Below are 17,098 nucleotides of genomic sequence, written 5' to 3' on the forward strand. Positions count from 1 at the left end.
AACAGAAGGCCAGGATAGGCTCAAATTTAATTTCCCCCAAAGATTTTTGTACATATTTTAATTGGAGAAGACGATTCGTGCATGGGTTCTCATTACTACACATTGATACTCCAAACTGTTTCTACACCTCTATCTTCATCTCTGTATCTCTTTCTACAAATAAATTCAGTATATGTCAGTTAAAACTGGTCATGTATTACTCTATCAAGTTACGCTATCAGAATGGGAAAAAATATGCCATTGAATTCCCTAAATTTTCTTAATGAGCTGTATGTCTTCACCTTTGTGTTTAAGAAAGGGATCAGGCTGGGCATGGTGGCTTACGCCTGTAATCCCAGCACTTTGGGAGGCCAAGGCGGGCGGATATCTGAGGTCAGGAGTTTGAGACTAGCCTGGCCAACATGGTGAAACCCAATCTCTACTAAAAATACAGAAGTTAGCGGGGTGTAATGGCATGGACCTGTAATCCCAGCTACTCTGGAGGCTGAGGCATGAACCCAGGAGGCAGAGGTTGCAGTGAGCCAAGATTGTGCCACTGCACTCCAGCCTGGGCAATGGAGCAAGACTCCATCTCAAAAAAAAAAAAAAGAAAAAGAAATGGATCAGTAGATGAAAAATTTTCCACAATTAACTTAATTCATTATTGCTGAAGTAAAAGGAGCCAGGGACAAATATGAGTGCTGACATAAAACCTTCCCTGTGTCCTTATTGTTGCAATGATTATTTATTGAATGTGAACTACTAATTCATCCATTCATTCAGTGAGTCAGCAAATAATTATCAAATGCTTACTAAATGAAAATGAGAATATAAATGTGTTTAGGATTATTCCTTCAAATAATTTATAAACTAATGGTTACATAAGGCTTACACATACAAAGAACTGAAAAAGATAAAATCATTTTCAGAAAAGGGGTTCAATTTTTTATGAGGATTCCAAGATAGGTATCTGTGGCTAAGGAAACAGGTACACTTTTCCAAGGTGGAGTTTGAGTTGAGTCCCCCAAGTTGAGTAGGATTTTGAAGAACAACATCAGAAGAGGAAGGGCATTCATCCTGGAAGTATTGTATACCACAAACAATGATGGAGCAGTGGGAAAATGCAGGGTTGGAGTAAGGCTGCCAACATAGTTTGACTAAAGGTCAGAGTGTGGGGAGAAGATAGTTATTATTTCAATCTTCTAGCTGGCAAGTTATTTTTGAAAGATAGTTCAAAGTTTAGTAGAAGTTTTTGAAGAGAAGTAATTCAAAATCTTGATCACTGCTGAGCCTTAGACTTAATTTAGATGATACAGAAAGGTATTGAAGATATCAGAACACAGTGGAGTGACTGAGACAGTGTTGATGAGGAGGCTGAATGGAGACAGTGACACCAGGTAACAGGTTAGTACTTAAAAGGTGTGTACAAGGAGAAAAATAGATAAGAACTGGAAATGGGAATGAAAACGAAACAACAAGTGTCAGAAGTATTGGCAAAGTTGAGTCATTCACCCCTTGGCAGTAGTTGATTGTAAGGTGTGAGATATAAAATAAAGTTAAAAATGATATTGAAATTCCAATCTGGAGAGCAGGTAGACTAGAAATGTGGCTATTACACAACATGAAAGTCTAGAAAAAGTAATTTCACAGCAGGGGAGATGATGAAGGTTTGATTTTAGGCTGGACCTAGAAATTCGGGACAAGCCTAAAGATAGTAATTTATGGTTATTTCCTACAGAAGTAAAAATAGATTGTTGTAAGACTAAACCTTTTATGTACCAAGGGAGACTAAGATGTATAGAAGTTAAAAGACAATCAATAAATCAAACTGGTGACCACTGAACATCTCTTCAGCAGAGAGTTTCTAAAATTAATCTTTTAAAAAACAGATTTATTACAGACACAGATCTTGTGTCTCAGAGCAAAACATCTACTTGAATTGTCCCTTTGATTTCCATTTTGAATATTTTACAAGCTTTGAACTTAGAAATGATCTTGTATAGTTTTCATTGTTCATTTCTGTGTGGTTTTTTATAAAAGTTTCTATTTGTCTACTTGTAAGCTCAAATAGGTTAGAGCAGTATTCACTTCCCTTGCTTTTTCTTTTAGTAGTTTAATATTGTTTATTTAAGCAGTCACACTTAGACTTTCTACAAAGAAAGCAAACAAATGTTTGTTTCTCAGATATTATAGGTCATTTTCTTTTATATAACAGGGAACACCTGTTTTAGAGGTTTGGCTTTGTCACCTAAAGACAAGCTCTCTCAGTGTATCGAGATAAGGTCTGACCTGCAGATATTCCTTTATGTGTGTGCAATACAATATTAAAATCAAAGATAATGATACAAATTAGGGGACAGAGATTGATTGTTCCCCGAAAGGCACCCTTCCCATAGAATGTGCTCAGAAACGACCCCAGCTTGATTGCACTACTTTTACCATCCAATCACAATAAAAATTAGGAGAAAGAGTTGCACCCAAATTTTCTCTCCAAGGTCCAATCTTCTTAAAACGAAGTGTCTAGAATTGTACTTTCTCCAGTCCAGCTATAGGAAAATAAGCTAACGTGGGTGACTTCACTTTTTCTTTTTCCCCAAATGCTATTTATAGAAGTTTGTGAGAGCTTCCTTCATATTTCCTGGAGTTTTAGCTATTCAAATCTTTAAGGCAATTGTACTTTTTCTGTATGCTTTTTAAAAAAATTAAAATGAAAGTGAGATATTTAAGAGGTTCAAAAAAGCACATGTGAATAAACAGGAAAGCTGAGTCAACGAACTAATTATACCTTGACACTTGCATTCTGCTACTGTAAGGCAGAGCTTGGTCTTTACTCTAATTGCCTTATGCTTCCTATTTTAAGTGAAGAGAAAATCTCTACTGCTTCATTTGTCTGCTTTTGGTTGGTGGCTCCCAAGGAAGGCCTCTAAGCTTCAAGCTGTGTTCCCTAAGCCCCAGGTTTATATCACTGGATTCCTCTAAGATGTTCCTACTCAAATTCCACATACGTGATGTTAAGTGCAATTTTATTTCTCCTCCGGATTATCACTGCTTCAAATTCCCTAGTTTCCTAACCTGCTTTGCTTTGATCCTTGGATTTCTCATTGTCTTTAATTGTTTATTTTTTTCAGCCAGCAGTCATAAGTTCTATGGTGGCCTTTCCTTTGACTTTACTTATACAATATTATTTACATAACTTAATAAATAACTGAAAACTCCTCTCTTCCAGTCAAGCCTTTTATTCTCTTTCCTAAATGCCATATAAATTTTGTCTCCATGATACAGTTGTGCTGTTCCCTGTGTCTGGCATCCACATTTATATCGTTACAATAGTAATGTCTCCCATACTTTCTTCTTGTCTCAACTTACTATGCTGCCCCACTTTGCAACCACAGTCCACAGAAACCTGTTACGTCTCTGATTTTCTAAGGCGTGTTCAGTCTGTAACTGACAACCTGGCCCTTGGGCTTCATAGAGTTTTTCTGTCCTCTTAATCGCTTTGTGTCAAATTAGAAGATATTTGTCAAGCAACTTTCCTATTTATATTACCAGATTCAGTGCCACCGAATTTCAAATTAAGTCAAAGGAGCTCTGTGAGCTACTTTTAGAATAGTGTAAGGCACACTTCCAGCACACAAATGACTGTCAACTAAATTCAATAGAAAAAAAATATCTTGGAGAATTCATAAAATTGACATCTTGTCACTCCAATTGTGCTAGAAACAGGAGACAAACTATACTTCTCCTTTTGCATTTCTCATTGAAATCGGCATAGATTGAGGTACATCATAGATGTGTAGTCCTTACAGATATACTGACACAGCCATACCAGTATCAATCTTGGGCTAAGTCCATGCTGTATACTAGATGCTTTATGTACATACTTCGTAATCCTTACGGCCTTGCAAGGTAGGCATTATCAACCCCATTTCATAGATGAAGAATCTGACTCTCAAAGATGTAACTTAACTTGCCAACTCTGAGACAGCCAGTAGGTGGCAGAGCCAGGGTTTGTAGACAGAGAAAACCAAAATGCCTGTGCCCTATTCCCTAGTCATTACTGCTCAACTACTGCGGAATGGATACTCATGATATCACCCCAGTTCATTCACAGACAGCACTCTTGAGAAGAACGTAGTGCCTGTGTATATACAGTACTAAAAATAAGGATATTATTGAGATCACTTTAAGAAACTCACCCCTTAGACATTTGAGGTTTTGGTATTATGCATGTTGTCTACATCTTTTGCCGAAAGTGTCCCAATTCAACCTTTGCCTTATCACTTGCCTACTTGGTCCTTAAAGCATATGAATTAAAAATCAGCCGCTCATTTTGAAGAAAAGGTAACAGGCTAGCTTCATATCTACAGGAAAGTTGGCTTTTACTGGTTGCCCATCCAGGCTCTTGTTCATACACAGAGCCATTAAGTATATCCTCCTTCACATGCACAGGGATTCACCTGCAGGACCCATTAGTGCTAATGGGTCATTTTTTTTTTTAACCCATCACTTCAAGGATCAAAAAGAGAACCTGCGTCTTTGATAAACTGATAATAGTACACAGGGCTCAGACCACTAAAGGAGTTTCTTTGTTCTCTTCATGTGGCAACCCACCAAGCGACTTTAGACCACTATTTGCTGTATCAAAGAGTTTATAAACAGTACTGAGTGGTGGTGTTAAGTACAGCTTCAGTAATGAAAATGAGAATGAGTCCCCTATTTATAAAGCCAGCCTCATCTACCTTGGTATTTTTGAAGCTTGTATCCCACACTGCTTGAATTGATATTTTCTGCTCTTTAGTAACTCAGGGAAAAGATTACTAGTTCTCTTCAATAAGTTTTACAATGTTGTCAGGCAAGTAAGTTTTCTAATAGAAAAACATAGGGATTGTGGTAGGAAGTGGGAAAAGGAAGTAAGTTAGTGCATTTTAGAATTAGCACTCTCCTCATGTGTTGCCTTACTGTTTCCCCTTTTTTTATGCTTTTCTACCGTGGCCTCAATCCATCAGGTGGCTGACAATATTTATTGAGGGCCAACCATGCTTAGAGCCCAGTACCGGGCACTCTGGGAAACACAGTCCCTCTCCTTCAGGAGGTTACAATCAGACAGAGGAAGATTGATTAATAAATATATAGTATTCTATACATAATTTCTATTACTGAGTTCTACATCTGAAAAGCCTAAAGTTGTGCCAAGAATTCTTCATTCAATTCCCCACTCTACTACATTCATTAGGCCTGGAGGAGAGCTGAAATTTTCTAACAAATTTTGTTCAACAAGTGAAAGGAGTAGGTAGTATTTCCTTTCATTGCTATTTGTCATGTCAAATTATAAATCTCAGCCCACAATTTCTGATGTACAAGAAATGTAATTTTTCTATTTTTCTGTAACTCACCTTGGTTTCTATTTTGAGCTTTGATTCTTTGAGTTAGTGAAGGTACAATCTCAGGCAATTTTAGTTCCCTTCTTTTTCTTGTGTCATATCTAAATAACTCAATGGGGTGAGTTCTACTGTACTCATTTTTTTTTTTTTTGGCTGGGGGTGGGCGGGTAAAGAGAGGTGGCATGGAAGCTTGTTTCAAATATTCTAGAGTCACAACTCAGGTGCTCACTGAGGTGCTACCCAGCATCTTCATTCTTGTGTACATGACCTCTTTAGGTTGGACATTTTTCTTTTTTGCTATTTCTGTGCCGGTCTGGAAGTTGTTCTGTAGCTCCCATGGCACAGAGGAGTACGGAACGTTCTGTGAGACTGTCTAAGCTCTCAGGTTATCTAAGTCCACCATGCAGCCATTTCTTTTCAGAGATCTCACTGCTCCCTCTTAGTTCTCCTGAGGAAATGGACAGAGGTTTGCATTACTCCTTGAAACTTACCTGAGGTTTTGAGATTCACCGGAGCTCAGTCCTTAAATTAGAAATCAGCACCCTCTTTGGCATTTGCCAATGACTGTGCTTGCACAACTAGGTTCTTCCAACTTTATCTCCTGCTTGCCTGAATGAGGAGTAGGAAAGCCTTACTTTTCTTGTGTAAACTCTAGTGTATTCTATTTCATTCCTCGAAGAGTCTAGGATTTTTAGACTTAAATACAGAAAGCTAATTTTATATCTTTGATTTCTGATTCATATCCTTTCTCTGAGGCAACTAAAACACAATGGCTTGAAATTTAAGTGAGAGCAAAAACAAAGGACAGAATGGAAATATGGAAGAAAAATCAAATAATACTTCAAAATAGTATCCCCTCTCTGACCAAAACCATGCTGCCTTTAATACTAAGAATGATGGTTAATAGTCAGTAGACTTTGCTTTATGTAAAAGGAGGGGAAGTAAATACATCCAGTACTTTCAGTGCAAATGATATAGTTATAAAACTTAAGTTTTAGTTAGTAGGTCAAGGACCTAAGTTCTCAGTTTTTAACATTGAATGACTTTGAGTATGCCACATGATCCCTCTATTTCAATTTATTCATGAGTACAGTTCAAGAGTGTTATATCTGTGTTTGATTTTACCCTACATACAAACTAATAGGTTAGCTTATTACTGTTTAATGGGTGCCTGCAGAAGACAGAATATTTCTGGATGGGAGACCAAGGAATTTGTTACTAACAGCTCAACAAATAGTCTGTGTATCAGTTCTCCTTGTTCCCAAGTCTCTTGTAGACAACACAGAAGGACCCAGGTTGAACAGTAAGATTGCAGGATTTTTGTGTTACACTGGGGAAAATGTGCCAAGTGACATGAAGTTGAGTAGAATGGTTAACATGAGAAAGAAAATTCAAATGAAAATGAAAGTTGGAGAAGCAGCTAAAAAGAGTATGTTACAGAACTTGTAGACTGGAGCTATAGCAGCATATTACTGAATTTTGAGCTTACCTTCCTTATGTTCCACAATGATTAAATGTTTACTAAAGTCAGTTAATTACATTTATTGAATATTATCCAGATATGGTGAATAATCTGAAATAGAAAAAGAAACAGAATCCAACATAGATTGTAATCTCTTTTTTTTTTTTTTAGGTAATAGTCCGTAAAGTTGGGGAATCTCAAACCTAAAGACAAAAAGTTAACAAAGTTAAGCAATTTGTTCCATTAGAAACTGCAATAAAATTAGAAAAATAAGTTGAAAATTTGTTAACGGATTTCGGAGCAGCCTGAAAATTGAAAGTAGTGTAATTTTACCTGAAAACAGAAACACCTCAAGAAAGATGTAATATCCACTTATATGCAGGCTGTTATGTGAATTATTGAACAAGAGAGGTGCAAGCAAGGATAGTGGGCTTCAGCCTAGTATAGAAGTGACTTTAGATACAAGAAGAAATTTATTGAACTTCTGATGAAATGAAAGACACAGAGATCTCTAAGCAGAAGGTGAATTTAATAATAATGCCTGTTGACTGTGTGTCCACTATATACTTTTGCTCTGGTGGATGCTTCATATATTTCATCTCATTTAATTATCTTGAAACCCTCTGGCGTAGGTTTTTATTGTTCCCATTTTAGAAACAATGATACTAATAATCAGAGAAACATATATATATATATGTATATATTTACTAGAGAAACTAATACATATACATACACACACACACACACAAGACTGTAGGGCTTGCAAGTAACCAGGCCTGAATTTCCACACAGGGGTATGCATCTCTGTAGCTAGCTTACATTCCTTCAATTTGGCCACATAATATGGAATTACTTTAGTTTTGGTTCTCTATGGAAATAGCTTTTAGAAATGTCTTCTAGTGCCAGTATATTATTCAAACACCTCTATTGTTTAGCACTTTGGGGAAAACAGCTAGTCATAAATTAATTTTTTATTAACTTAATGAAAAATAAACCTCCCGTTTTTTCTCCATCTTACTGTGTGTTTAAAGTCAATGACGTGGTACTTTTGTAACAAAGACTTTGATCTTCTTGCAGGTGACTTATATATAGGAGGAGTAGCTAAAGAAACATACAAATCCTTACCAAAACTTGTACATGCCAAAGAAGGCTTTCAAGGCTGCCTGGCATCAGTTGATTTAAATGGACGGCTTCCGGACCTCATCTCCGATGCTCTTTTCTGCAATGGACAGATCGAGAGAGGATGTGAAGGTATTAGATTTTTGTCATCATGCCCTAAATAATTCTAATTCCACCTGTCTAACTGAGAATGAATCTCACCGTCCAGCAAAATTCTGATAACTGGTCAAATACCCAATTTGGGCTTAGACATCCTTATTCATGTTTTCAATTTTTTATCCCATAAACCTTAAATTTTCTGTGCTGTTTGCAAGCCTACATTAATGCTCAATGTAAAATGGGAGCCATATCTATGGATCTTGGTTTTTTTGTCTGTTTTTGCTTTTGTTTTTGTTTTTGTTTTTTTGAGTTATGTAATACATTTGATTAGTGTGTTAATCAGGTCTATGATGCTTGCTTTATAGCATTAAACAAATACTACTCCAGCAAGTATTAATCAACTTGTGCCCATTTTTTAAAAATCTACATTCTTTTTTGTTTTAATTTGAAGTCCAGGGGGTACATGTGCAGGTTTGTTATGTAGGTAAACTTGTGTCATAGGGGTTTGTTGTACAGATGATTTTGCCACTCAAGTATTAAGCCTAGTACCCATTAGTTATTTTTCCTGATCCTCTCCATCCTCACACTCTCCACCCTCCAGTAGGCCCCATTGTCTGTTGATCCCCTCTATGTGTTCATGTGTTCTCATCATTTAGCTCTCATTTATAGGTGAGAACAGGCAGTATTTGGTTTTCTGTTCCTGCATTAGTTTGTGAAGGATAATGAGAGAAGTCACTATGTCAGAAAGACATCTGCAAACATATATTTATCACTGCACAATGCATAATTACAGATATACGGAATCTACCTAAGTGCCCAAAAGCCAATGAGTGGATAAAGAAAATGTGGTATGTATATACCATGGAATACTACTTAGCCATAAAAAGAACAAAATAATGTCTTTTGTAGCAACTTGGATGGAAGTGGAGGCCAATATTCTAAGTGAAGTGACTCAGGAATAGAAAACCAAATGCTTCATGTTACTCACTTACAAGTGGGAGCTGCACTATGAGTACACAAAAGCATACAGCATGGTGTAAGGGACATTGGAGACTCAGAAGCTGGAATCATGGGAAGGGGATTGAATGATGAAAAAACACCTTTTGGGTACAATGTACAAGACTTGAGTGACAGGTTCACTGAAATGTTAGACTTCACGACTGTATAGTTCATCCATGTAACTGAAAACCACTTGTACCCCTAAAGCTACTGAAATTTAAAAAAAAAATTAAATAAAAATAAGTAAAAATCTGTATCCAATAGCATATAACAAAAGAATAAAGTTCAGATACTACATTCTCAAAGCACTATTCAATTGATGTGTAGCTGGCAGAAACACTGTATCCTGTATATTTTCAGTCTGTTTTAGCAAAAACAGGTTTCTTGTATCACCCCAGGCTAATATTCCTACAACAGAAATGCACTAAAGTATCTTCTTTTCTTTTGTGCTCTCTATCAGACCAAGATCTGTAGGAGTACTTTTTGATTGCTACTTTCATTTTAGATAATTTTCACTTCAACACCTCAGATTATTTGAGCAAATTCTTCCTCCATAAATGTAATTTAATCACATTATCATGAATTTTGTGGCTCTGGATGTGTTGCTGCCTCTACTGTAATACTGAACACAGTTTGGGCCATTTTGAAAATTTTAGATTTATGAGCATGTTTTATATGGGAGAAGAAGAAAGAAATTTGAATTCCTGTCCCCCAGGTGATTATGAATCATTTATTCTCAGCCAAAATAATGTCATTATATTTAGCAATTACTTAAGTACATGGAAATTTTATATTTGAAAATACATTTTTTTCCTCTGTGCAACATATGTTTCCATGAAATGTTAGGTGAAATTTAAACTGTATTTCAGTAATACCGGAGGATAAGGTTATTAATGGAAGGTGTTGTTGAGTTCATTTTTAATGTTATTAGTATATTTCTTTATTTGATATTTTGGCATAATGCCTCTGTAAAACATAAGGAAACTATGTTTTTTCCCTTTCAGTTAATTTTAGTTAAGAGAAACAAAATTGTTAAGGGGATCAATTCCCATTAGTGGATGAACACAAGAATGTGATACAACATAATTCTTGGAGGTGATCTCATTAGTGAGAATGTGTACCTTTATTTTGTTTAATTTTTTAAAGAAAGGTATTACAATCTCTTGTGGAAAATATTTATTAAAAATAGGCCTTTCTACAAGTTGCTTGGTATGTGACTTCTCACCTACGAGAAATGGTAAGAGCAGACAGATATACCCAATGAGATAGAAAATAAGAAGCAAACATACAGGACCCTCACCACTGGTATATAATGTGAGTGAGTGGGTGGAAGCAAGTAGATTAACAGGAGCAAGATCTACTAACAAAGGGCATTTGCAGTAATGATGTTTGGTGTTGTTTACCCACATAATCTAGTAAGGAATTTGGTTAAGATGATCAATTAAACATTAAACTATTATTTGAACATTTGAACTCAGCCACTTACGGCATTGGTTCTTTCCTTATCTAGAATGCTTTATATATATGAGCTTTTATAATTTTCACACCCTGACACCTCTTTTTTTCTTTGCTCTTGGAATATTACTTTCTGTCCTGATTATTTCTTTCCAACATCAAGGTGAACAACTTTTAATTTACTATTATTTCTGACCTGTATAGTTTCTAGGAATAATCTTAAGATTTACCTGTTACAGGTGCAGTTGATGAGATTCACACATTTTTTAGGATTAGTGTTTTAACTGTAGATATCTAATAAATTCTCTTTCTAAAGATTGTTATCTCTTGGAATTTGAGTCCAAACCACATTGGAATCACTTAGCCTCCATATTGATAGGACTACTTAGCATATGTTTGGTATAACCTAATAATATCTTGTGAGGAGTTCCCATTGTTCCTACCCAATACACCCACACATCTCTAAGCTTCTTGCATACAAAAAACATTTGAGCTTCCCTAAATAATCACTTGTTGTCTTTTATTTCTAACATATTTCAGTGAGTAATAGTTCATTTTATTTATAAAATTCACCTCAGCTAGAGTACGGATTTTAACCTGTCAAAGTCTACTTAGGTTATTGTCTCCTGAATGTTAGCCTATATCAGAATCACTTAACAGAATCATTAAAACCCCAATCACTAGATTACAACCCCCAGAGTTTCTAATTCAATATATCTGAGATAGAGCCCTAGAATTTCCATTTCCAACAAGTTCCCAAGTGATGCTGATGCTGTTATACTGGAGACCATACTTTGGATGCCGTTTTTCTGTTTATGTAACAGAAAATGGGCACTGGAATTCAACAAATAAGCAGGCCCACTAAAGTCAAGATAACATCTCTACATAAAATCAGAGTGAAATTTTAATAGATGCTCTTTTTGTACAACTGCAACATTCAGCTCTAGGCTCCATTATGTTTACAGGAATAATTTTCTGTTTAATTGTGACAGCTATCATTGATTAATCACTGGTGCAAATATGTTTACATATACCATCTCATTAAATCATCAAGACTCTATACAATAGGTATCATTGCCTTTTTTTAATGAGTAAATTGAACCTCAGAAAAGTAAGGTGACTTTCCTAAGGTCCCACACCTAATAAGTGGATGACAAAAGTTTCAAACCCAAGTTTACCAAACTTGAAAGCAGAGACACCTAACCTCTTTTGTCTATTTTTTTTTGGTTTATGGAAATTGTAGTTTTACCTTCATTTTTCTTTCCCTTTTAGACATATTGTTAATTTAAATAACTTAATACAAATGTCCTTGTAGCTTTTTCCCAATTGTATTCAGTGAGAAAATATAATATTACATAACTAAAAAGAAAAATAAATTTAAGGCTCTCTCTTGTGTAATGCCTGTCGATGTTTAAATATTGTCTAGAAGGTGAGTACTTTGAAAAATGTGTCTTGTCAGGCAAAGGCATGTATTGTCTTGTAATTCCTGAATATAAAAAGACCTGTGATAATGAAAATAAAATACAGCACGTCTGTATGCTTACATAGAAGCTTGGCAGGTACTCTGAGTTGCTGCTCTACAATATGGGCAGATTATTTTTCTAAGATTGTAGTTTTACGATTTTTAGAGTTTAGCATTGTTCTCAATTGCATTTCTGATAATTTTTGAAAAACAAAAACCAAAATCTGGATCTTCATTAGTTCTTGCTTCTGATCTTTTCTTCTGCTCTGCAGGTCAGAGAGCAAATAGCTATTTGATAAAATGGCATCTCCCCAAACTGGGCTTGTATTACTCCCTGTTTATTCGCTTAACACTGGAAGAAATATGCTAAGGAATATTGCTTTGAGAGATTTTATTTTTAAAAATATGCTAATTATTTTTGACCTCTAATGCCATGGGATAAAGATCAGTAGACCACTTACCTCTCACAGTTTGGAACAAAAATTACAACTGAGCAATTTCTTTGCTACAAAGAACTAAGTTGAGTTTAGTGGTTCTTTGTTCTTAGTTCTTTGTTAGTTCTTAGTTCTTTGTTAGTTCTTAGTTCTTTATTACAAAGAACTAAGCTGAAAAAAAACTGTTACATCTCTTCAGGTTTCCTGGATTTGGGAGGTCTTATTATTACTACTTATATAAAATACTATTTTTGTTTTTATTATTGTCACACCTATTGCTGTTATTATTGTTACAGAATTAAGATCTACAATATTATGGCTTCTGAATTTGTGAACTCTCAGAGGCTAGGCTAAATTCAATAACATTCAATAAAGAGTACCTTTACCAAACATTTATACTAGAAATGTGATGGTAAGGTACATGTTTAGAAGCCATTTTCAAAATCATCTATTTATACAAAGTATAATTACAGAAAATTCTAATTTATTCACTAAAGCAGGCACCTCAGAGGCTCTCTCTTTTTTATTAATAGCATCTAATTAGCTGATGTCTGTTTTTCTATTTTCATAAAACCTATATGTTTATTTACTAGAAAATATATTTAGTTTATACTCTAAAGCTATTTAGGTAGACTGTATTCCCTTTTCACCCTTCTCTAAGATAGGTTCTTATTAGTGAGGTTTTACTGTAACAGTTATTCCACAGGGAAGTTTATAAGAGTTGAAAATACTTGTGAAAGTGTAGAAAATATAGACGTAACTCTGAAATTCGTAAGTGGCATATACCCAATCTGGTAAGTTCAAGGATAAACGCTGCACATGGAAATTTTATTAAGAAAATTCCTTTATAAGGGATTATATTGCAGTTTGTTTCTTCCATCCTTCCTACTTCTTTCATCCGCTGTAAATGATATACAGTATCATTTATGCAGTATTCGGTTGGTGTCACTCTAAAGTCCAGCTGTTGTCAGTGAATGGCTGGCATTACAGTTTGAAGCCTTAATTGCAACAGAAAGATAAAGGATCTAGAGAGAAAAACATAGAAAGGGATAATTGCTCTGCTAATGATCATAGTCTACACTGTATCTGCACATGATGAATGGTGCTGCATGTTCCAAATAAGCAACACAGTCACATTGGTAATCCATTCATATCTATCCAAGAGAGGAAACATACAAAGGCCCTTTTAATTTTCCTTCATTACATGTCATTGGCTCAATTAACCATTATATATATATATACATATGTACAATTAAATTCTAATAAATTTCCGCTTTCTCATTTTTGGCTTCTCTTAAGATTTATGGCTGTTAGTATTAATTTGTTTGCTCTACATAGCATTTTTCTCCCTCTTTACAGAAGCATGCCTTTTGAATCTGAATGTTCTTCTGTGTTTGCCCCATTTCAGTATTGCTTACTAACATTTAATATATTTTGCTTTTTTTTTATTTTGCTGACAAAGTTGCATTGATGAAAGCTGACTTGCAAGGTAGATAGCCCTGTGTGTATAAAACAAGACTGAAACCCCATAATACACAGTGGAAACCCTAAAATAACATATTTTACATTTTTGCAGTAACTGTTATTTGGGTTCAGGTTTCATTTTTTTTCCTTTCTTGAACATTGTGCAAGAAGCCTAACTTTGTAGTATAGTTTGTATAAAGGCTTTCAGTCTTGAATATGTTTGTTTAGTGATTGCCTTTAGTGCTTTGATCATGCTTTTTTTAGTTCTTTGTTTTTCAGTGTTCTAGTTATGATTCTTTAGAAATAGACTAGCATTCTTTTTACTTGTATGTTAAATGAGGGCATGTCATTTATATGGAGTTTTTAATTTTATGTTTAATTGCATGAAATTGTTAAAGCATGTGAATTGATACTTGCCAACATACCTATTCAAAACACCCAGCAATCATAACTTTATCCTTCTGAAACCTCTAGGGCATTTTTGCATAACTCTCTTCAGTTATTTTGCCAATCTTATCTCAATTTCATGAAGTTATAATCTCCATTTCTCATTATGTCTCTATTCATTGGTCAGAATGTTAAGGAGATCCATTCATTTTCTAAAATCCAAATGGTGATAAAGAATTATTGAAGTTGGAATGAGATTACCTGCTACAATAATCATACTAGAAGCTATGTGCTTGCTTTTGCTATTTGTTGGTTTAGTTTATGATTATAATGTATTTTATCCTATACTTGAAACTTAAGAAAACCTTCATATTACAGCCTCTCAGTTCCTAATTCAGGTGTGTGAACTAGAACTTTCAAAACTAGTTTGGACATATCATCTGAGGTGTTGGCAACTACTATATGTGATCTAGCTCATGTATAAAACGCTTTTGGATTTTTTTAAAGAACCCAAGTTTCCTTTGGACTGTTTTGCAGGGCCCAGCACAACCTGCCAAGAGGACTCATGTTCCAATCAAGGTGTGTGTTTGCAACAGTGGGATGGCTTCAGCTGTGACTGTAGTATGACTTCCTTCAGTGGACCACTCTGCAATGACCGTAAGTACCTCTCTGAGTATGGACTGATACTCATCGTTGCTTCCAGTTACTGTTTGATATCTAAAGTCTAACACTGAAAGCCCTTATATTAACTCTGAGTCAGTCGAACTGTCATAACCCATAGAAGCAGTTGTTTCTACAGAAAGGACAGTTTTGAAATACTAATTGTTAAAGTGGCTAAATCCTGTGATGATGGTGATTCTTTGGTTTGGGGGTTTATTATTTTTTTTAATTACTAATGATCACCTTGTTCAAAAGAATGTTTTTCATTTCCAATATATGACAATTCTCCTTTAGTTTTTGAAAGAACCTTCATATTGTTTCATATTAAATAATACTTAATTTCATATGATTATGTCTCGAGGGCTGTAATTTTAGGTAAACGGTTACAGGTCTCATTTTTCTCTCTGCGTACATCTCTTTAAGCCCATTGCTGCCTTTTACTTTTAAAAAAAATATGTTCAAACATTGTCCCTTCAGGCATTCTCCCTTGTATCTTAGCAACTTATGTTTTTCTCCTTAAAATCCCTTAACTAAGTATTGCAATATAAGCATGAAAATAAAACACAACATTCACATTATATCATGGCATATCTGCTAGTGCCTAATTTATATCATAGCAGTGAGGGTTTGAAGATGGAATTAACTGATCTATAAGATGAAGTTCTGTATCTTAATGTTCAAATAGGTCCTGATTTACAGCACATCATCAAAATGATAAAAGAATTTCATACAAAACATTGCACTCTGCTATATTAAGAGAATATTCCTGACAAATTGACTGGTTGTAAAATAGAATACGTGCTATATGTTGTCAATGCTACAACATTTAAGCTAAACCTCCAGGATGATGGACTAGAAGATGCAATGGTTGAAGGTTTGGATTTTGTAGCAGAGGCTGAATTTGAATGTGGATTTAAAGAAAGAGTAGAGCTTGTTCATTTTGACCTTTGTCTATTTGAGACTGTATTCATGTCAACAGATATGTGCATCACAATGTAGAAGATGGGGTCAACCTACAGTAATCCACTAACTGAGTTGTTGCAGCCTAGCAATAAAGTACAATTTACCTGCTGTCTTCAGGTTTCCTTTCCAAAATATTGACTATAGGAAAAACACAACAACCAATACAGAGTAAAAACATATGTAGAAGAGGCCTTTAACAACCATACCACTGTAGATGGAGAAATATTTGTTCTACATTTTACGAGTTTCATCTCCCATAGAATTACAGTAAACCTGAAGCAATAAACATGTGCTCAAACTATCAAACATTTGTGAACACTGTATCTCTACAAGCCAAATCACACTTAAAACACAGTAACGCCATTTTGAGTTACATAGACAATTTTACATAAAGTCTGAATAACTATATACATAAAGCAGCCTTACATGTGCTTTTCATAAGGATATGTATATACATCTATAGATAAATTACTTCCTGTGTTAGTTCCTGCCTCACAGAAAATGGCATAAATTTATTTTCAAGGACAATCAGAAGACTGAATAGTTGTTAAGATTTTATTATCACAAATTTTTCATCCTGAATACGATCCTGACAGATGTATGACTACATGTGGTAGTTGAGAGGGATTTTTTTGGTGTGAAAATATTTTTCATGTTGCTAAAGAACTTTTTCTGCCAAACTGTGCTTAATGTAGTTTCCATGTTTTACATACAGTTGCCATTTGGTTGTGGCAGACTGTGTATCCTCATATACCAGTTAAATATAAAGAATATAATTTTATGTATGTATTTGTTAGACTTTCCCTAAAGAAACATCAAGATACAACCATAAGTATCATGCTGTCTTCGAATCATTTTTACAGAAAACTATTTTAATGCTGCTCTTGGGTGATAGTGCTGGTGATGACAATGATAAGGCTATTTGTTATCTTCTTGTAAATAGGTAAATGTCATTCAATAAATGTGTCTCCTGATATGCCTCTTGCACAAATCAGCATTAAAATTACTTTAGAGAGCTCTCAGAATACATGCATTTTGATTAAATCATTACCTCTTAGTGAGTTTTCTGAAAATGTGAAATGGTTCCTTGGCTTATACGTCGGAGTTTCAGTGGTGAGAATATATAGGTACAAATCAATATTTAAAAGCAAATCTTATTTTGTATCAGTTATAATTGGTAGAAGATATAGTAGCAATTGTTACTTTGAAAACGTGGAATTAATAAGCAACAGAA

At 34.8% G+C, this 17,098-nt stretch overlaps 1 protein-coding gene across 19 annotated transcripts in view; it reads left to right on the forward strand.

The window, feature by feature from the left end:
* The window catches only part of NRXN1 (neurexin 1), a 1,136,507-nt gene that overhangs the window by 564,161 nt on the left and 555,248 nt on the right, over window positions 1-17,098 (forward strand). For all 19 annotated transcript variants that reach the window (XM_058429190.1, XM_032178109.2, XM_058429196.1 and 16 more), the window contains 2 exons: window positions 7,900-8,073; window positions 14,779-14,898. In XM_058429190.1, the coding sequence (XP_058285173.1) occupies window positions 7,900-8,073; window positions 14,779-14,898 (294 nt within the window). The remainder of the gene's footprint in view (window positions 1-7,899; window positions 8,074-14,778; window positions 14,899-17,098) is intronic.

The sequence above is a fragment of the Hylobates moloch genome, unplaced genomic scaffold (assembly GCF_009828535.3).
Source record: "Hylobates moloch isolate HMO894 unplaced genomic scaffold, HMol_V3 SCAFFOLD_15, whole genome shotgun sequence".
NCBI classification, from domain to species: Eukaryota; Metazoa; Chordata; class Mammalia; order Primates; family Hylobatidae; genus Hylobates; species Hylobates moloch.